Here is a 19,555-nt window from a genome sequence, read left to right on the forward strand (position 1 = left end):
CGTGTTTGTCTTGTCTTGGTCAATAATTGAGGTTAAGCGAACGAGTAAACTCCATAAATGGTATTAAATTGTTTATGGAGCAAGGTTATGACTGGACCCTGGACATGTTTGAAATATGAGTTCTTATGATAAATTGCGAGGTGATGCAATCAACACAAATACCAAGACACTTTGTGCTAAAATGATAACAAAAATTCGTCATAAAATGTACATGCTTAAAACAGAATTAAAAAGAACTAAATGAAATGTGAAATATTTGCTTTGGCTTGTATTATTTTCATATTATGAATTTTTAAAAAGTCCGCGCTTTAGTCAGTTTCTAAGGCTCAGTGATACAAAATTTTTACAATTTGTATGTGGCAACTCTGAAAGCCAGGGATGAAATGGAAATTTGATACAATAAACACATATTTCAAAAAATACATATACACTAAAATCATATAATTATAAGTTATATATGTAATAAAATAACCCCACTTGAGACAAAGACTAAGAAACATGATATAATACATTATTTCGATAGGTAACATTTTCAGCATCTGCTTACGACCGCTTACACTTCGATAGCGTTATCGATGTCGCATCGTTGGCGTTGCCACGCTCGCCTATCTAAATAACTGAGCAACGCTACCCGCCAGTTGTTTGTTTTGTTTGTACCCTTTTACAACGACGACGACTGCAAGGTGAATGAGTTTTGCGTAAAATATTATAAATTAACAGCTGCGCGCGTGTAGCATGAGTGTACACACACACATATAATACAAAATTCATTATCGCTATATAATAGTCGGCGCCAATGCGAAATCATATATTTTGCACTAGTGCAAAAAGTTATAACCCATGAAACATAAACAAAACACTGATAAGCCGTAACGCTATTGCCATTATCAATACACTGCGGGTCGGTCATTTTGCAATATTCCTTCGTGTTAACGAATGCAACAACAAAATTATCAAGCTTAACTTGTTGAGCAAGTTAAACGCCCAAGAATCTACCAACAATGGTGAAAATATTTAATGCTCTGCCCATACGGCAGCGACAGCGACGCAGCCACTGACCTTTATTTGACTTTTACGCTGCCTGTCTGCGCTCGGCAATGAACAAAAAAATACAGACATTGCCTGCCACACATACAGATGTTGTGTATATACCATTGCGTTGATGTGTCGTTCCTAGTTTGTTGTTATTGTTGAAGTTCTTGCAGCCGCTATAGATGACGTCGCCGGCGACGGCACCGTCGACCGCGGCAGGCAAAGGCAAAGGCGATGTCAGCCGCGCAGCCAAAAGTTCGAATTTTTACGTGTTGTATCTATGTGTGTGTGTGTGTATGTACACATATTCTGGGTGCGCGTGCAAGAGACCCCTCGTCTCACAATTCACATTTATCAGTTGAAATAAAAATTAATTTAATAAAACCGTAAGCAAATTGAACATGTGCCAAACCATCGAAACCATCGAAATTCAATTTTCGCTGTCAAGTCTTTGCTAAACATGTAAATTCTTCTTAGTTTTTCCTCTCTTGACGCCCACAAACTTTTACTCTCGAAAACCTGCCGCTCGCTAAGTAGCGAATAATTATTGTTATCTACTTTTAATTGTTGCTAAACAGTTTCCTAATTTTTCCGTTCATATGTGACATTTCAAAGGTAGAATATCTTCGTATGTGACTTGTATTGTGTGTCTGTCCATCAACCCAACTGAACACTTTATACATCGAACAAAAAGGTACTACAAAAGAAAAGGTGAAGAGAACACTCACTTAATTCTTTCTAAATTCCATGAATGAATTGCATAAATCAGAGCACAAGAGAGGTTTTTAAGAAAGATACTTGAATATTGAGTGAAAATTATAATAGGAAACACACGAAATAGTAACCAATTATAGTAGAACTATCGAATTGGAATACAATTTAAATGGAATATTTTTCACAAGTGATACATTTAAGAAACACCATTCAAATAAATAATTTCAATAATTAAAACGAAGAGATCTCTTAAAGGTTAAAATATTCAGGGAGCAAGTTCGGGAAAATATGGTTGGAATCCGTTATATTTTATATTACAAAGAGTTCATTCAAATAAGCTTCGCAATATGTTTGCAAATGAATATTATTCGATGTCCCACAAATACAAAAAAAATATTAGCTAAAACATTTGACATGACGTCTTCAGATCTAAATGAAAATTGTTTAGTCAGTAGTTTGTGTTAACACTTGTTGGCAATTAAGTAAATAATAATAGTTTGCTAAACCATCTGAACGTAACACTTAAGCCCAAAGATTAAAAATTAATTTCAGAATGAACCAATTATTTGTTAATTCCCAAAGAAACTAATGTTTAACTGTTAAACCAAATGCTTCATAGCTGTAGATTTTGATTTAATTTTGAAATATATTATATACATATAATATAAAAAGATTATTATTATTATTATCACATACATATATACTACCAACAAATTGGCTTTCAATAAATGTTCAATTGCCGTTACATAATTTGCAATATTCCAATACCAATATGTTTGCAAAATTATTTAATGATTGTATTTCGTATACGTATTTGAATGTGTATATTCATATATGCTATGTATATATGTATATAATTTGGCAGCGTCAGCAATTCTCTTAGCTCATTTCCAAACCACCTAAATATAGCAGATCCCGAATGCGAATTATGGACGACAAATGCATAACAGCGACCGCCATGATAAAGTCAGGGCCAATGGCAGGCGGGCGATATTATCAATTGTCAACTATCAGTTCAAAGATCGAAGATTAGGGCACACCTTCACATTGTCAATTACCGAGTTGTTATACTCTGCAGCCAATGAAAATTGGTAACCAGTGTGAAAGGTATTTGTTAATAAAATAAAAACAAAATGCAATGACACGTGGGAGGAAATAGCCCTCTTTAGGGGGCTCAAGGTATCTCCTAGTTGTTCACCCCCGGCCAGATTATTTGGTTTTATGTTACTGTTGGTGTCAATGTTAATGTTAATTTTGATGACGCAACTCAAGCAGCTGGCTGGCTCTGCTTAGGCTTACAGTTTACAGCTTTACAGCTCTGTAATCTGGGTCAAGCAACAGCTAAATTTAGCTAGAATTATCAGTACGCTTCGATTGCCGGCACTAAGAGGTTGTCTAGGTGCTGAAACAGCTTTGAAATAATGCGGCGACAAATGTCTTATCGTTTTGAAGATCAAGATGCATCTCCTATGGCCTTGCGGGTTACTTGCATATGGCATATATAATATAATATTATTCTTATTTCATTTAATATATCTTACTCAATTCTTTTTTCCACACTTTCTTTGCAGATGAATCGTCGATTTTCACGCGTGGAGTCCGGCGCGGACCTAAAGGACTACTTCGATCGAGGTGATATTGCGTCGAGGGAGAATCGCTGGAACTTTGAAGTCGCATGGGAGGTAGCCAACAAAGTGGGCGGCATTTACACGGTGATACGCTCCAAGGCCTATGTGTCCACCGAAGAGATGGGCGAGCAGCTGTGTATGATGGGGCCATATAAGGAGCAATGTGCACGCACTGAAATAGAGGAAATGGAATTTCCGCGCGGAAATCCGCTTCTGGATGCAGTCAACGCTTTACGATCGAGAGGCTACAAAATTCACACCGGTCGCTGGCTTGTCGATGGCAATCCTCAGTTGATACTGTTTGACATTGGCTCCGCCGCCTGGAAGTTGGATCAATTTAAGTTGGAGATGTGGGAGAAGTGCAACATTGGCGTGCCCCATTTAGATATTGAGACAAACGATGCCATCATTATGGGCTTCATGATTGCCGAATTTCTGGAGGAGTTCCGTAACTTTGCCATCTCCTACTCCCAAAACAATGAGCTCAGTCCGCCGCGCATCGTTGCTCATTTCCATGAGTGGCAAGCCGGCGTAGGTTTGATTATATTGCGTACACGACTCATTGAGATCGCCACCGTTTTCACCACCCATGCCACGCTCCTGGGTCGATATTTATGCGCCGGCAACACCGATTTCTACAACAATCTCGACAAGTTTGCGGTGGACGAGGAAGCAGGCAAGCGTCAAATCTATCACCGATATTGCTTGGAGCGCGGTGCCACGCATCTGGCACATGTCTTCACTACCGTATCGGAAATCACGGGCTACGAAGCGGAGCATCTGCTCAAGCGCAAACCGGATATAATCACGCCCAATGGCTTGAACGTGAAAAAGTTCTCAGCCATTCATGAGTTCCAGAATTTGCATGCCGTTGCCAAGGAGAAGATCAATGAGTTTGTACGCGGTCATTTCTATGGGTGAGTCGGATCTATCTACTTGTTATACGGCGTTCGTTTCCTATTTTCACTCTTATTTGTAAAAATACAATATAATGCTATTTCTGCTTTATAGCCACATCGACTTCGATTTGGACAAGACGCTGTACTTCTTCATTGCGGGCCGCTATGAGTTTGGTAATAAGGGCGCTGATATATTTATTGAGTCGCTGGCTCGTCTCAACGCGATGCTAAAGCACGAGAAACCGGACACAACAGTGGTGGCCTTCCTTATATTTCCCACCAAGACGAACAACTTCAACGTCGACTCGCTGCGTGGCCATGCTGTAATTAAGCAGTTACGTGATACCATCAATAATGTGCAGCAGGCGGTGGGCAAGCGGATGTTCGATACATGCCTCAAGGGTCATATACCCGGCCCCGATGAGCTGCTGCAAAAGGATGATCTGGTTAAGATCAAGCGCTGCATGTTTGCGATGCAACGTGATTCAATGCCTCCGGTGACCACGCACAATGTGGCCGATGATTGGAACGATCCGGTGCTATCGTCGATCAGACGCTGTCATTTATTCAATTCGGTTCACGATCGCGTCAAAATGGTCTTCCATCCGGAGTTTTTGACTTCGACAAATCCGCTATTCGGTATCGATTACGAGGAATTTGTACGCGGCTGTCATTTGGGCGTCTTTCCGTCGTACTACGAACCCTGGGGCTATACGCCTGCCGAGTGCACCGTCATGGGTATACCCAGTGTAACCACAAATCTATCTGGTTTCGGTTGCTTCATGCAGGAACACATTAGTGATCCAAAATCCTATGGTATCTATATTGTGGATCGTCGTTATATTGGCTTAGAGAACAGCGTGCAGCAGCTGTCGAATTTTATGATGGAGTTCTCTCGTCTAAATCGTCGCCAGCGCATCATTCAGCGCAACCGTACAGAACGCCTCAGCGATTTGCTTGATTGGCGTACGCTGGGCATTGTATGTATTGATATAATACTTCTGATCTGGGCAGCTATTGATATCAATTATCTATCTCTATATCTGCAGTACTATAGACAGGCAAGGGTGAAGGCTTTGCAGGCCGTCTATCCTGATTATGTGGACGAGACCACCTTGTATGGTTCACGTAACAATTTAGTCTTCTCGCGTCCACACAGCGAGCCGCCAAGTCCTACCTCATCGCGTAAGTTGAATTAAATCAATTAAAGCGGAAAAAGAAAAAAATGCCCTATTTCTATCATATGTGTCAATTAATTTTGATTAGACAATCGGTATATTTAGGTGACTTTTTAATATTACTGTTTCATTGAGTAAAGTGTGAATCATAGCTAATCTAATTGTTGTCAAGGTGCAAATATGATCTGATGTCATTCAGAAATCATTGGAATATATGAAGTCAAAATTAAAATATATATCAGTATGTTCTCACGGGCTTAAATGCTATTTTCCCTCTATTTTATTTATAGGGCATACCACGCCTGCACCCTCGGTGCATGGTTCTGATGATGAGGACTCTGTTGATGAGGAAACTGAGCTGAAGGAATTGGGAATTAAGTAAACCAACCCCGAATCCTGGTCGTCAGCAACTGGCTACACGAACAATTCATACAGCGCAATATTACCATAAGTCTAGTAATTTTCTTTCACATGTTCAAAGGGCATGCAGTAGTCGACGAAACGACAACGCCCACACGAAGAAACTATCTACCTAATGCTACAACTGTTTTTCTTTAACAAATTTTTACGCTCATATGCAACAGTTAGAACAATTTGAGAATATTTATGCAAAATGAGAAGATTCTATTTAATGTTGTTTAGTCTATAAGCAGATGAGTCCAACACAAACACAAAAAGGAACAAAATGTTATAAAATCAAATTAAATTATTGTTATTATGGTACAGAAACACAGAAATTGGCTACTAAATTGACCTTATCACATTAACCTAAAAATAGAATGATAAGGCGTAATCGCACTGCACTTTATTTGCACTTTATTGATATTTCATAAATGAAAACTGTGGTTTAGATGAATTCCCCTAGATTATGTAGCCACACCAATTTTTATTGCATAATATACTGCCTCATATTGATAAATCAACAATTATTGTTTTCTATAAATGGACTATACACATTATAAAAGAATGATAAATAAAGTTAAATAATCTATACATCATCTCGTCAGGTTAGCTCACCCTTTTACTCGTTTGTTTTTTCTAATTTACTTTTTTTATTGCATAAGTTTTGGATTTTTTTTTAAAAGAATACTTTTTAGGACTGCTAAACAATATACACTGAATAAATCCAACTTGTGTGGAGGAACTTAGGGAACTTTTCTTTAAAGGTTTATTTTAAAAGCTGAATATCTACAGAAACTAAAGACAAAAGTTAAGTTTGCCAAATGCATATGATTGGGTCTTCCCAGTTGAAGTACGTATTTTGCTCAGATGAAAAAAATGTATTTTGGAAAACCCGAACGGGAGCAACTTTTATTTTTATGATCTCTGTAAAGAGGAGTATCCTTTGGGCCACTTGCACAGCCTAATTGGAGGTCTGATGGTGTGAGAAGCCTTCCCTTACTATGGCACCTGTAAATTGTAGTTTTGCAAAGAATTGCACTGACGTATTAAATCTTGTTTTTCTACTCTTAGACAAGTTATTTCAGAATATAAGCTGGCATTTTCAGCACTACAATGCCACAATCCTAACTGGCAACCCAAAATATCAATATCTTTGAATGGCACCCATACTGAGCCGACATAAATATCATCGGGAACTATTTATGGTTGGACAAGAAGGTGAACGAGTCCGAAACCCAATATAATACAAAAGCCAAAAAGCGACATCGGTTTATGATTTCATTAAATTACATTGCTGATTAATACAAATCGTTTCAAAATCAAATCCTGGAAGCATGGCGAAGCATCGAATCCGCCAGGTCTATTTAGTATTTCTCAGGAAAAACAGAGTTATAGACTTGGAGTGGGACAATATTTTATATACTTGCATAGATAAAGTTAGAGGATCGGAGTCATTAGAAATGCATACGTCTGCCCCTCTGCACTGTCCGAATAACTTCTTGCGGGGCATTAATAAAATAAAATCGATCGAAAAATAAGCAGTTAATCTCAAAATTGTATTAGTTATCTTAATGAGTTTTTTTTATATATACAACCACTTTCAAAGTGCAAGGTCAAAATACAGAAAAATGTAAGAAGGAAAAAATAATAATTTTTTTTTTGAAACCCAATTTTCTTAATTCTAATATTTAATGAAATTTAAGTCGATAGCTGAGAAGCTAAAAATTCTTGATATTACCCACGGCGACTGTAAAGGGAACGAACAAATTTGTCATGACGACGTCTGCGACGCTGGGCGGGCACATCGTAGTACGGATCTTCCTCCTGCTCCACATGAGCAGGGGGCGATGAGTCTTGGTTTATTACGCCATCTTTGCAGTTTACCAATTCTCCACTGGGACCTAAACATTTATCTGATTCCACAACCCAGCCACGGTCGCCCTCGCCATCCTCAATATCCTGATCAACGCCCTGCTCATCATCTTCGTTCGGCTGTGGTTGAGGCTTAGGCAGAGGCTGGTAATTATAGTCAAATCCGGGGTTCAAATAGGTTGGATAGACTATAGGCTGTGGCATCATTGGTGATACATAGGCTGGAAAGCAACTCGTGCACTCTGGTGGCATGCCATTTTGCAGGAGGTAGCCATAGGTTACATACAAACATTTCTGACAGCTGGCGCGTCTCAGTCGCATGCTCTCTCTATTGTGGCCACAGGATATAAAGGGCCACGTATTTAAGTACGTGCAATCGTCGGATTGAGTTTGGACCTGGGATTGCGTCTGGTATTTAGGTATAAATTGGGAACGGTTGCGTTTTCCGGATTTGTGACGATACATGGGGACATATTCCACCGTTTCGTGGCACTCATCTGGCTGATCCTTCTCGCATTGAACCACTCGTTTGGCATGCATCACTCGCGCTTGGCATCGTGCGCCACAGACGCGATGCCGTGAGCTCTCCTGGCAATGCTCCAGGTGCTCGCAATCGCGCTCTCGTCTCACCACATGGCAGCAGGACCCCTGCTCATTGTAGCCAAGTCCAAAGCGACCGCCCACCTTGGACACATTCTGATGCACCTGGATATTGATCTCATTCCGACCCTGAATATCGCTCTTGATAATGTTGTTAATCTCGTTTGTTAGCCTGATGATGTTGGTGGTGTTCAGCGCGGGTTGAGCGGGTGCCACGTAGCTAGTATCATTGATGCCGTGCACTAGGAGCGGCTCTTCTGTCAGTTCCGGGCACAGTGGACACTCTAATTCGCACTTCTCTCTGCCCGCACAGATGTTCAAGCAGTTCTGCCGATTTGATTGACATTCCTCGTAGTCGCGCAAGGAGGGCTTCTCATAGTTTTGAAGTGGCGTGTGTATCACAATCTTATCCTTCAGGGATGATGCATCCTCGCCACTAACCAAACTTCCAACAGCCAGCACCAGCAGCAGTATCCACAACTTATTAATATATATCAATTATATAAAATAAGAATGAAGTCCATTATATTTCGCTTAAAATTTGCTATTGCGCAGGCTACAGCAATTACAACTTACCTTCATTTTACCGATTAAGTGAAATAGTTGAAGTATGAGTAACTCGTCAGACACTTCCTTTTATATTGTTAGGCTTTCTTAGCACGCGTCCAATAGCTCAGAATTCTTTTAGTCTACTAAAGAATCAGCTGTACTCTTTTCAAAAATGTACTTCATAGTTAACTGATTAGATAGCGTTATCTGACGATATTGAATGTTTCATTTAACGGTTTTTACAGAAAGGTTCGGAGAGCGAGAGAATTTGAGTGTTAATGGTTAATAATAATTAATTTGCTACCATTTATAATTCTTTCACCGGTTCAAACCAAAGCCCAAATAATTAATTAAAAATTTAAGCGTTTGCGCCCAATCAAAAGAAATTGTTTACTAAGTACGTCATGTACTCAGTCAAAAAAAGAGCTGGCTTTTCAGTTTCCATGAAAGAAATATAAAATATAAAAATTAAGCTGAGGATTTTTTTTATATATCATATCGTGACAATTGGTGCCGAGCACAACTAGGACTGCATTCAAGTTCCCCAGAGTAAGTCCTATGTTTCCGTGTCCTAGCGCAGCGACTAAGGTGTTCTTTGATATAATTTGAGTGTTAATGGTTAATAATAATTAATTTGCTACCATTTATAATTCTTTCACCGGTTCAAAACAAAGCCCAAATAATTAATTAAAAATTTAAGCGTTTGCGCCCAATCAAAAGAAATTGTTTACTAAGTACGTCATGTACTTAGTCAAAAAAAGAGCTGGCTTTTCAGTTTCCATGAAAGAAATATAAAATATAAAAATTGAGCTGAGGATTTTTTTATATATCATATATCGTGACAATTGGTACCGAGCACAACTAGGACTGCATGTATATACATAAATATATATATATATATATATATATATATATATATATATATATATATATATATATATGTATATATATATACATATATATATACATATATATATATATGTATATATATATATATATATATATATATACATATTTCAATTCCATCCAATCCTTCTAAATAAAAATCGTATTTTATTAAGCATTCGATAACTTCTCACATAACATATTATTTGAATGGAGAAATAATTTTTTTACACTTGTTTCTATATAAATTGAGTTCTTAAAAGTTAAGATACAAATCTTTTTTATATCGTGACATCATGACATATATACGTTATTTTGCAGTCAACTTGATTAACGACGCCATCCATATTCCGGACGGCAACCCACGGATCCGGCGAATTGTGGCGAATCGCAAAATTCTTTTTGATCGTAGTAGGCACACTTCGGACTATGGCAGCGATAGTTATAGCAGTAGGATGAGCAGGATGCCATCCGACCCGAGGCACAGCCGCTACAGTCATAACGATCTTGTTGGAAAAGAATACATCAATTCAATCTGCTAGATAATCGATATTTTTCGATCATATTGATCGATTTTCGATCGATTAATATGAGCCAACAAAGTCTAAGACTGATATTAGATATTCGACCAACAAATATGAATCAGCTAGACCACAGACCTCAAACCAATCAGTATGAAACAAAGTGGTCCATGATTGTTGATCATTCAAGGAGAATTATCTTTGATCAATCAATATGAATTACCCATCAGTAAAACAGTTTGTTACCTGAGGTTGGTGGGCAGTTGCCATGCGTCTGGCATTCGGAGTTCCAGTTAGGCGGTATGGTGAGCATTCTGACATTACTGTCGTACCAGCTGCTGATCCCGGATGGTCTTAAAGCCATTTTTGGAGCACTGCAAAAGTCGTCGCAGACGTGCTGCTTGGGATTGAAACATTGCCAGCGATTGCTTTCTGATGGACGGCGACAAGTGCGTGGTGCAATAACCGTGCAGCACTTGGGCGACGGTTGAGAAATTGGTGGATCGATTACCTCCTCTTCTGATTCTTCTACATAATCTCTATAGTCCGTTGGCAAAGTCAGCGAGGCGTTGACGGTCAGATGCTGCAAATTATTGAGCACCAAGTCGTGCGGCTGCTTTGATTCCTGAATGATTGTTCGCTCGATGTGAATCGGTCCGATCTCTACGGGTTGGGGGTAAACGCATTTCTGACCTGACCAATAAGTACCCTTTGGACATCTCGGCTCTACACAATTATTACTGTCATAGACTCCACGGCCACAATAAATCAAATGGCATTCGTCCTTGATTAGCACTGTGCCCTTGGGGCATTTTCTCAATGGAGCAGGAGGTGGTTCGGTGGTTGGTCTTCTGGTGGTCGTTGTTGTGGTTGTGGTTATCGTGGTTGTTGTAGTATGCGGTTGAACGGTCGGATAGAATATGGGAGGCGGTGGACTCGGACAGGGGAGGGTTTGTGGTGGAACGGTTGGATACGGTGCAACAGGACAAGGCAGAGTCTGGACTGGCACGGCTGGGCTGGGTGCCACAGGTTGGATTGGGCAAGGCAAAGACTGAGCTGGAGCAGTGGGCAGATTTGGACAAGGCAGAGTCTGGACTGGCACGGTTGGGCAGGGTGCCACAGGTTGGATTGGGCAGGGCAAAGACTGAGCCGGAGCAGTGGGCAGATTTGGACAAGGCAGAGTCTGGACTGGCACGGTTGGGCAGGGTGCCACAGGTTGGATTGGGCAAGGCAAAGACTGAGCTGGAGCAGTGGGCAGATTTGGACAAGGCAGAGTCTGGACTGGCACGGTTGGGCAGGGTGCGACAGGTTGGATTGGGCAGGGCAAAGACTGAGCTGGAGCAGTGGGCAGATTTGGACAAGCCAGAGTCTGGACTGGCACGGTTGGGCAGGGTGCCACAGGTTGGATTGGGCAGGGCAAAGACTGAGCTGGAGCAGTTGGCAGATTTGGACAAGGCAGAGTCTGGACTGGCACGGTTGGGCAGGGTGCTACAACTCCACATGGACCTATAAATATGAAAATATCTTAGATACACTGCTTATTCTATACATTCAATATATATTCACTCACTTGTAGGCTGCACACAAGCTCCATTGTAGAGAACACAGTGTGGCAAGCACGGAGCACTAGCGGCGACCGAGCTTGGACATTGAGCACTGCCAAGATCAAAAGCCAACAGCAGCCAAGGTAGAAACAGCACTTGATAGACGAACATGCCGATTAGAAATGAGCTCAGAATAGAAAATGATGCTTTAGGTAAACGCTACAATTGTCATTTCATCAGATTACAAAAAAAGGTTATCAGAAAGCTAAGAAAATTATGTTTTAAGCGCCGTCAAAGCATTAGCCAAGCGACGCAGTCGTTTAGTTGTCGATCGAGTTTTGCTGCTAAAACATTTCGAAAATCTTAGTCGGCATCAATGTGGACGATTTTTGTAATATTCTGCGTAATATGTATTGCGGAAGGTTATCATGATGGATATGGAAAGGTATGGAAATAAAAAAATATATTTTTAAATAAATATTTTTCAAATCTTTGTAGTGGATGGAATGTCCACAAGGTTATACAGCTATTAACGGCGTGTGCTATGGTACACATCTGTGTCAGGAAGGTGAGCTAAATATGGTAATATTATTATTATAATCTCAATGCAAAACAACTTTTCTTGTCTGCGTTAGGCTACTATCTGCACACGGATGGCCTGTGCCATGTGATTAATCCCATACCTTGCCCATATGACACCACTCGAAAACCCATTGAGGTACCCACCACCAGCACCACAAGCACCACAAGCACCACAAGCACCACAACGACAACTCAGGCACCTGAAATTGAAACGAACATCATTGACGATCCAGCGCCTACACCTGCGATGATTGAAGAACCTGATGAACAGGTGCGCTGCCCACCGGGCTCAATTTACTTCAGGGATCAATGTCGCAAGATACTCTGCACCCGGGGTGAATACTATGCTGGCCGTTGTCTTTCGTCCGCCTGTCCGCTGGGTACCGTGTGGTGGGCCAAGCAATGTCAAGAACCTGGTTATATAACAACTATATTAGAGATCGATAACGTGATAAAGAACAAGAACGAGTATCGAGCAGTAACCGAAAATATCAACAAAGTGGAATATAAGACCATTAAACCCTACGACCCCAATACGGATCAAAGTTATGTACATATGGAGCCACCGGGCCAAATTGTTCTTGAAAGCACACCACCAGCTAGCGTAATTGAGCAGCCCTCGGCCGGTTGCTGCACGGTCAAAACGCCACGTATCTGCCGACCATATTCATCGACATGGGTATGCTTCAATCGGAGTCAAAAGCTGTGCGACCCAAGGGTTTGTACTAGACCAGTAATCTACCTCAAGCCACCGCAAGTTGTGCAGCTGAATGATCCGCCAATATTGGTGATGCCACCGAATCCTCCATTGTTAACTTGCATGTCTCCCGATTGTCACGAGAGCGGTACGCCTATCCAGAAATTATATTGAAACATATCCATTTTCTATAGCTTAAAAGTATTTTCAGAAATGCTCAATTGTTCTGGTTGTGCCCAGGGTCGGCGAGAGACCTGCTCTGCAGGCTGCTACAATTATTTCTGTCCGGATTATAGTTGCGAGTTCAAGAATTCCGAGGACTTTTGTTCTTTATATCCCGGCGGTTTTGGCTGCAATAAAAATTATGGCTGCATCTGGAATTGGTGTTAGACGAATCAAAATTTATTAAAGCTTTTAAAGTCATTTTCTGAAAGTAACGTATGTGAATCATGATTACAAATATAATTTCAAATTTTCGCGCCCAACTGAGAACTTTATCTGTTCCCATTGAAAGTTGCTACATGATTAAAAATTGCTTTGTCGTGGAAATATTTAATAACGTTGTAAATATGCATATAGATTTGATGTTAATTCAACCAAACTATCTTTATTTGAATGCAGATAATAAAAATTATATAATAAATATAATAACAATAAAAAATTATATTGATTTTGAATATTGCAGGATTAAAAATTTCCTGTGTTTTGCCTTTTTAATTAAAATTTATATTTTTAGTAACCAACTCCATTTTAAAATTACTAGGTTTGTCCGCAAACAGCTGTTGAAATTGATAGTTGCCATCTGATTAAAAACGCATTCGCCACTCAAATATTAAATAACGTACTAAATAAGACGGAATACAATGTTTCTCGAACTTGGCAGCACTGGTTAGAAAGTCAGCTGATACCATGTTGCCCGTTTCGGCATTGCTTTTGCTCATTTCGGTTTCAGTCGTTAAACGAGAGAGCAGGCGTTGACGTTTGATTGCTACGCGCGCGTGTTTTGTGTACAAAGTGTTAAAACACAGAATTTGTTTGTAATTCAAATAAAAATTGAGTGTGTGTGTGTATGTGAGAGTGTACGTGCAATACAGAAACAACAAAATATAAAATAAAGTAACGGTCGTTGTTCTCGCTACTTTGGGGAAGGCGGTAAATAGAAAAAGTTCAAATCAAAAACCCGCAGTTACAGTTGCCGCGTTGCACTGTGCAACCGCTCTTAACGTTGCCTTTTTGTTGGTTGTCGGTGTTTTCGGTGTTGTCGGTGTTGTCTTCGGTGGAGCTTAAAGAGGCGTCCCGCACGTCCTTTGGAGGTGCCAATACCTAAGGTAGTTTTCTATTTACACATATAAATGCCTGTTTCTGTATGTGACTTGCAGTTTTATTGTGGCGTGTTTTATTAGCGTGTTTGCCAGGGCAATCATAAAAACAACGACAACAACAACGACGACAACTAATAAACGAATCCAAATTCGCGCCTTCGTTGTATAAGCGCATTGTTTATGCCGTCACAACAACAAAAACAAATATAAATAGCATTCGCGCAAATATACATCTAAATAACTAATTGCATGAGCATGTGTGCGTATTATGATGTCCAAATGCAGCAAATCAGTTCTCGACTTGCTTTGTGCTCATCCTCCTCTCTCCCTTTCTCTTTCTCCTCCCTCGTTTTGCTAGCTAGGGTAGCTCGTTTTCTCGCACACATTCTGTGAGTGTTAATTGAAAAAAACTACAAACTTCCTGTTTTGGGGAAAGGGTTGCATCTAGCAAAGCTTAGCTACTTACCCCGCCACCGCTCAACTAATCAGCTTGCGCATACATGCATACGCACAAATACACACATATATATATATATATCTTTACATATATATATAACTGTTGCCGTTGCCGCAGACAACATGAGCTCTATTGCGGCAGCCTAACTCAGCAATGACCCCATCCCCTTTCCACATCCCATTACCGAAGGGCGCTTAGTGAGTGGGTATATGCGTGTATGTGTGTGTATATGTATGTGTGTGTGCTTGCGAAGTGGAGTCATATAGAAGTTTTGTGCTTTTTGCTGTGTTGGTATTTGTCAGAATGCGGGCGTTGAAGTTTTTAGTGCAACATTTTTTCTATGTTTCGCTTATTTCTTCTTCTTCTTGCTCCAGCGGGAGCTTTTATATTGTATGTGTGTGCTATTATTAAAATGCCACATGCACGCACATACAGAGAGGAGCAGACACGGACACAGCAAAAAGAAAAACTATTCACAGATGTTGAGAGTGTGTGTGTGTGCGCGCCTACGAGGCGTTGGCGTTTCAGCTAGAAGCAGCGACAGCAGCGTGAGAGAAAGGGAGAGACAGAGAAACTGAAAGATATGGAGAGAGAGAGAGAGAGAGAGAGAGAGATGGATAAAAAAAGAGGGAGTGAGTGAGAGATGGAGAAAGATAGAGGGAGTGAGTGAGAGTAAGAGAGCATGGGCTAAAAGGGGAAGCCGCAAGAACGAAAGAGATAAGTTAATAAATAAATCAAATAAATCATAAAAATGTAAATGTAAATTCTCAATAAGAATTTAAATGAACCCCCCAAATGCTCCCCTTCCACACATACCTTGAGCCCTGCACTTGTTAGACATAAACGCGGACGCACATTGCCATATGTGCCCGTTACAATTGTTGTTGCTGTTGCTGATGCTGCTACTGTTGTTGTTAGGATTGTAATAAAGCGTTTTACGGCCCTCCTTGCTGCTGCTTATTGTTGTTTTTATGGCAGTTAAGCTATTTTGCGTATGACATGTTTGACAGAAGCCAGCAGCGTCGCCGCCATCGTCATCGTCACCGCGGCTGTCAACGCGGCTGTTAAATGCAGTCTCTGCCAGCGTCGCTGCTAGCTAGCTCACTAGCCCCCTCGTTCGTCCCTTTATTTTGTTGCGCTGAAAGTTTGGTTGGGTTTGCTGGCGTTTTAATTTTTGCGTCTATTAGCCACGCACACACACACAAGTAAACACTCGCATATACGCTTTGCTACAGCTGTAGTTGGGTCTGAAGCAGCAAAGTAGGGGCAGGGAGGTTCCGTTTGCAGCTACTTTTACGCATGTTTTCGCACAGCGCCAAAGATGTCGGCTTGACATAAATTGTGTCTGCCAAATGTGGCAAACTACAAAAAAAAAACTAGGACACGCCTACAAAAAAAAGAAGCATAAGAAACCAACAGTCGCCTGGCTTGTCGCATGTAATTGCTCGCCACAATGTAAATGACAAAAGCATGCTGCACAGTGGGCCTTCCTCGTCATTGCTAAATTTTCTTTTTGAACACAATTTAAGCCTTAAATAAAATTCAGTTTTTTAATACAATTTTCTGAGGAATACATATTGCTATTTATACATTTATACAACGTATGTGAGTACCTCTTTAACTACATAATATAAGTCATATAATTACAATTTTAAAATATTGCCAAGGGTATGAGATTTTAAGTACTTCGGCCCACGGTGCCCAAACAAGTTGGCGGGCTGTAACTAAAAACCGCAAAAGCTTGACAACCCAACTACCCGCAGTCCCCCGCCGGCATTGCTGCCGCGGCAGTCGCTCTCACGCCAATCGCGCTGCCCATGGCTCAACGGGTCTGCGCTCTCCGCTCTCCGCTCTCCGCTCTCTGGTCTCCACTCTTCGCTCTCACACTGTCGACTTTGAGAGCTGTTGCTTCCGCTCCCGTGGTCTGAGTGTAAAAGTATCTCTTTGTTGTTGTTGTGTTGTTGTTGTTCTTGTTGTTGGTGGGCTGTACGTGGGCGGCAACTCAGCCGTCGCCGGAGCTGAAACCTTAGGCCAAGTTTCAAGCTTGAAATGCTTTGACGATGACGTCGTCACCAGCGTCGCCTTCGTCGCCGTCAATCAAATTGTGCGCTTTCAGCGCTGTTCGCCGCGTCGCATTTGGTTGCATGTGCTTTGGGGTTTGGTTTTGGTTACGGTTTTGGCTTTGGCTTTGGCTTTGGCTTTGGCTTTTGCTCTGGCTTTGCGTTTTGCGTAGTTTGCGTACTTTACACTCATTGGCACATTCACAATGCAAATTGATAGCGCAAACAAACAAACATGCAAACATTTTATGGTATTTACCTATCGAATATCGCCCGGTTTTGCTATACGTTTGTTTATATTCATTTACTCTGATCTCCAAGGAAAAAAGAGTATATTACCATGGCAGGATTTTCTTTAGCTCTTAGATACTGCGAATAGAGAAAACAGTTTGTTCCCAAAGTTAAGGAATGGCATTTGAATCTTTTCCAAGAGCTCAGCACATTTACTACGCTTTCTACTCACAAGAGTTATAACTCTGTGCACATATTCCCATTTATTATGCTTATCACAGAGTATCGTACAGTCAAGCGTTTTCCATTGCAGCGTTCTTACTTGTTTGCTTCTTCTTCCACTTCAACTGTTTTTTCGTCGTCGTTTGTCCATTTAATATTCATTTATTCCGCCAAGCTTGTTTATTTTTCTGTGTATTTGGTGTTGTTTTTGTTGTTGTTATTGGCATGTGTTGTATTTGTTTTGTGGCCGAAAGCCGTAATCGAGAAATCGCATGTGAGCCATGGCCATGATTTTGAATTTGATTTCGAATTCAAATTCAAATTCAAATTCAAATTCAAATTTGAATTTAAGTAGCTGCAACACCAAAAAAATACTCCTAAAAGGTACTTGTCACCTATTCCGCTACCCATATGAAGCCACTAAGACTATTTTCATTTTATTTGGTGTTATTATAATGGATACTGAAACTATGTGGCTCATAAGATTGAAATTGTCTAAATGAAATGCTGTGGAGCATAATACTCTTCCTAATATATTTCTTAAATTTTACATTATTTTCTTTTAATTACTAAAATTGGCTTATCGTTTATATTTTTTATTTTGTATTTAAAAATTATTAATTATATTTGCTTTGAATTTTATGAATCTTCAAATTGGGCCTATCTTTTAATATTTTTATTAATTTTTTAGCTTAGTATCTATGTGTATAAAGTTTTTTTCAAAATTTAAAACATTTGCAATTAATAAAAATAAATCGATTTTCGCTATCTGCTGTGATTTTCCAGCTAGCCGAAAGTTAATTAAAAGTTCTTCTGTAAAGTTCCAGCGTAGATATATAGCAAATAATTAGTTAAGGAACTTTCGACATATTTTAGATGATACTTTTTAAAGTCGCCGCTGCACTTACTTTCAGCAGATGCTAACACAATGAAGTTAAACAATTAACAAACAAATATGGAAAGAGAATGTTTTATAAAAATTGCTTGGCGTATGTATCTCGCGCTCTTCTTTTTCTTTAGCTTTACTGTTGATTGGCTAATTAATTGAGTTCAAATAAGCAGTGGCAACTGGTTTATCAGCTGTTTTATTTTGGTATTCCATCTAACGACTCTGAACTATGCTCATTATGGTCTTTTAAATATTTAGAGTGCGGCTGTGGTACATAAACGATGCCAATGGGACACATAAAAGATACGCGCGCGGCTCGTAGCGTAGAACGTTGTGAAAACGTGGCCACTATACTGCACCACGCCCCTATCCCCGCACCTATCCCCAGTTCTTCTGCCAGTCTCTTTGACTATTTGAAAAGTTTCGAACTCATAAATTCTTTTGTCTCTTGTTTTGTTTTAATTTCCCTTCTGCGGCATGAAAACAAAAGAGAGCGAACGAAAAAGAAAAGTGAAAATTCAGTGGGAAAATTGTCGTTTGTTGCGCTACGGTTACAGCACCAACAGCAGCAACAGCAGCAGCAGCAGCAGCCGACATACTAATTAGTTTCAGTTGCAATTGCATTGAAGCTGAATTTCACATTTAACGTGCTGCTGCATGTAGATTGAGCAACACTTTCCATCTGGTCTATAGGCCATTCGCTCTCGATTGTGCAACAGACGGCAGACAAATTCAGTTACACAGTCACTGACTGACTTAATTCCCTACATTTTAACCCCACATACCTTGCATCTGTATCTGTATCTGTAACTGCGTCAGTATCTATATCGTTGCCAGTATCTACTTCATCCGTGAGTGTGCGTCGTCTGTGTGTGCGAAAATGTATCTTGTCATGTATCTACGTATATCTGTAACTGTCTTTGCTTATGTATCTGACTCTTGTATCTGTATCTGTATCTCAATCTATATCTGCTTGCGTTTCAGTATTGGTATTTGGTATTTGCGTATATGTTTCTGCATCTGTGTATTTGTATCTATGTCTATATTAGTATGTGTATCCTTGCCTGAATCTTTTTGTATCTGTAACTAAGTATGTGTGTCTGCCAGCTTGAATAGATTGCTTTTTCATTTTCATTTTCATTGCGTGTCCATTTTGTTTCAGTTGCTTGTTATATTTCTTTTGAAGTTGACAATTTGTTAGACGTGTGTGTGAGACCACTATTAAAATGACTGCGACCTAAACTCGCCAATCAGTTGCAAGCCCAGACAGG

At 40.1% G+C, this 19,555-nt stretch overlaps 5 protein-coding genes across 8 annotated transcripts in view; 3 read left to right on the forward strand and 2 right to left on the reverse strand.

Moving 5' to 3' along the window:
• Positions 1-602: 602 nt before the first annotated feature.
• LOC111598527 (glycogen [starch] synthase) lies at positions 603-6,120 on the forward strand. Of its 4 annotated transcripts, none has more exons than XM_023313810.2 (5): positions 603-683; positions 3,318-4,291; positions 4,386-5,253; positions 5,323-5,458; positions 5,742-6,120. In XM_023313810.2, the coding sequence occupies exons 2-5, from the start codon at positions 3,318-3,320 to the stop codon at positions 5,831-5,833; spliced, it is 2,070 nt and encodes a 689-aa protein (XP_023169578.1). In that variant the 5' UTR covers positions 603-683; the 3' UTR covers positions 5,834-6,120. The 4 variants fall into 4 exon arrangements, with proteins under 4 accessions (XP_023169578.1, XP_023169579.1, XP_023169580.1 ...); XM_023313811.2 differs by lacking the exon at positions 603-683 and adding an exon at positions 3,099-3,145; XM_023313812.2 differs by lacking the exon at positions 603-683 and adding an exon at positions 3,119-3,136.
• Positions 6,121-7,559: 1,439 nt separating this feature from the next.
• LOC111598542 lies at positions 7,560-9,005 on the reverse strand. The gene is made up of 2 exons (XM_023313832.2): positions 8,902-9,005; positions 7,560-8,805 (listed from the first exon to the last, which is right to left on the reverse strand). Exons 1-2 carry the CDS (start codon positions 8,905-8,907, stop codon positions 7,588-7,590), a joined length of 1,224 nt encoding a protein of 407 aa, XP_023169600.2. The 5' UTR covers positions 8,908-9,005; the 3' UTR covers positions 7,560-7,587.
• Positions 9,006-9,997: 992 nt separating this feature from the next.
• Positions 9,998-11,995, reverse strand: LOC111598621 (protein transport protein SEC31). The gene is made up of 3 exons (XM_030225763.1): positions 11,851-11,995; positions 10,527-11,786; positions 9,998-10,265 (listed from the first exon to the last, which is right to left on the reverse strand). Exons 1-3 carry the CDS (start codon positions 11,993-11,995, stop codon positions 10,090-10,092), a joined length of 1,581 nt encoding a protein of 526 aa, XP_030081623.1. The 3' UTR covers positions 9,998-10,089.
• A 170-nt stretch (positions 11,996-12,165) lies between these two features.
• Positions 12,166-13,619, forward strand: LOC111598643. The gene is made up of 4 exons (XM_023313991.2): positions 12,166-12,269; positions 12,323-12,392; positions 12,460-13,251; positions 13,315-13,619. The coding sequence occupies exons 1-4, from the start codon at positions 12,201-12,203 to the stop codon at positions 13,491-13,493; spliced, it is 1,110 nt and encodes a 369-aa protein (XP_023169759.1). The 5' UTR covers positions 12,166-12,200; the 3' UTR covers positions 13,494-13,619.
• A 416-nt stretch (positions 13,620-14,035) lies between these two features.
• The window catches only part of LOC111598642, a 31,177-nt gene continuing 25,657 nt past the window's right edge, over positions 14,036-19,555 (forward strand). Inside the window, exon 1 of the mRNA XM_023313990.2 lies at positions 14,036-14,431. The gene's annotated coding sequence lies outside the window, so the exon portion shown is untranslated. The remainder of the gene's footprint in view (positions 14,432-19,555) is intronic.

This window comes from Drosophila hydei, unplaced genomic scaffold (assembly GCF_003285905.1).
Source record: "Drosophila hydei strain 15085-1641.00,03,60 unplaced genomic scaffold, DhydRS2 tig00008139-arrow-pilon, whole genome shotgun sequence".
Lineage (NCBI taxonomy): Eukaryota > Metazoa > Arthropoda > Insecta > Diptera > Drosophilidae > Drosophila > Drosophila hydei.

What these genes read in the sequence shown, in the direction of transcription:
- LOC111598621 (XM_030225763.1), bottom strand. Translation starts at nt 11,995, where the DNA reads ATGTTCGTCTATCAAGTGCTGTTTCTACCTTGGCTGCTGTTGGCTTTT. An exon ending in AGCTTGTGTGCAGCCTACAA is followed by an intron (nt 11,787 to 11,850) that starts GTGAGTGAATAT and finishes TCATATTTATAG; the next exon opens with GTCCATGTGGAGTTGTAGCA. An exon ending in CAACTGCCCACCAACCTCAG is followed by an intron (nt 10,266 to 10,526) that starts GTAACAAACTGT and finishes TTTTCCAACAAG; the next exon opens with ATCGTTATGACTGTAGCGGC.
- LOC111598527 (XM_023313809.2), top strand. Translation starts at nt 3,168, where the DNA reads ATGCGGCGACAAATGTCTTATCGTTTTGAAGATCAAGATGCATCTCCT. An exon ending in GTACGCGGTCATTTCTATGG is followed by an intron (nt 4,292 to 4,385) that starts GTGAGTCGGATC and finishes TCTGCTTTATAG; the next exon opens with CCACATCGACTTCGATTTGG. An exon ending in GCCAAGTCCTACCTCATCGC is followed by an intron (nt 5,459 to 5,741) that starts GTAAGTTGAATT and finishes TTTTATTTATAG; the next exon opens with GGCATACCACGCCTGCACCC.
- LOC111598643 (XM_023313991.2), top strand. Translation starts at nt 12,201, where the DNA reads ATGTGGACGATTTTTGTAATATTCTGCGTAATATGTATTGCGGAAGGT. An exon ending in ATCATGATGGATATGGAAAG is followed by an intron (nt 12,270 to 12,322) that starts GTATGGAAATAA and finishes AAATCTTTGTAG; the next exon opens with TGGATGGAATGTCCACAAGG. An exon ending in TACACATCTGTGTCAGGAAG is followed by an intron (nt 12,393 to 12,459) that starts GTGAGCTAAATA and finishes TGTCTGCGTTAG; the next exon opens with GCTACTATCTGCACACGGAT.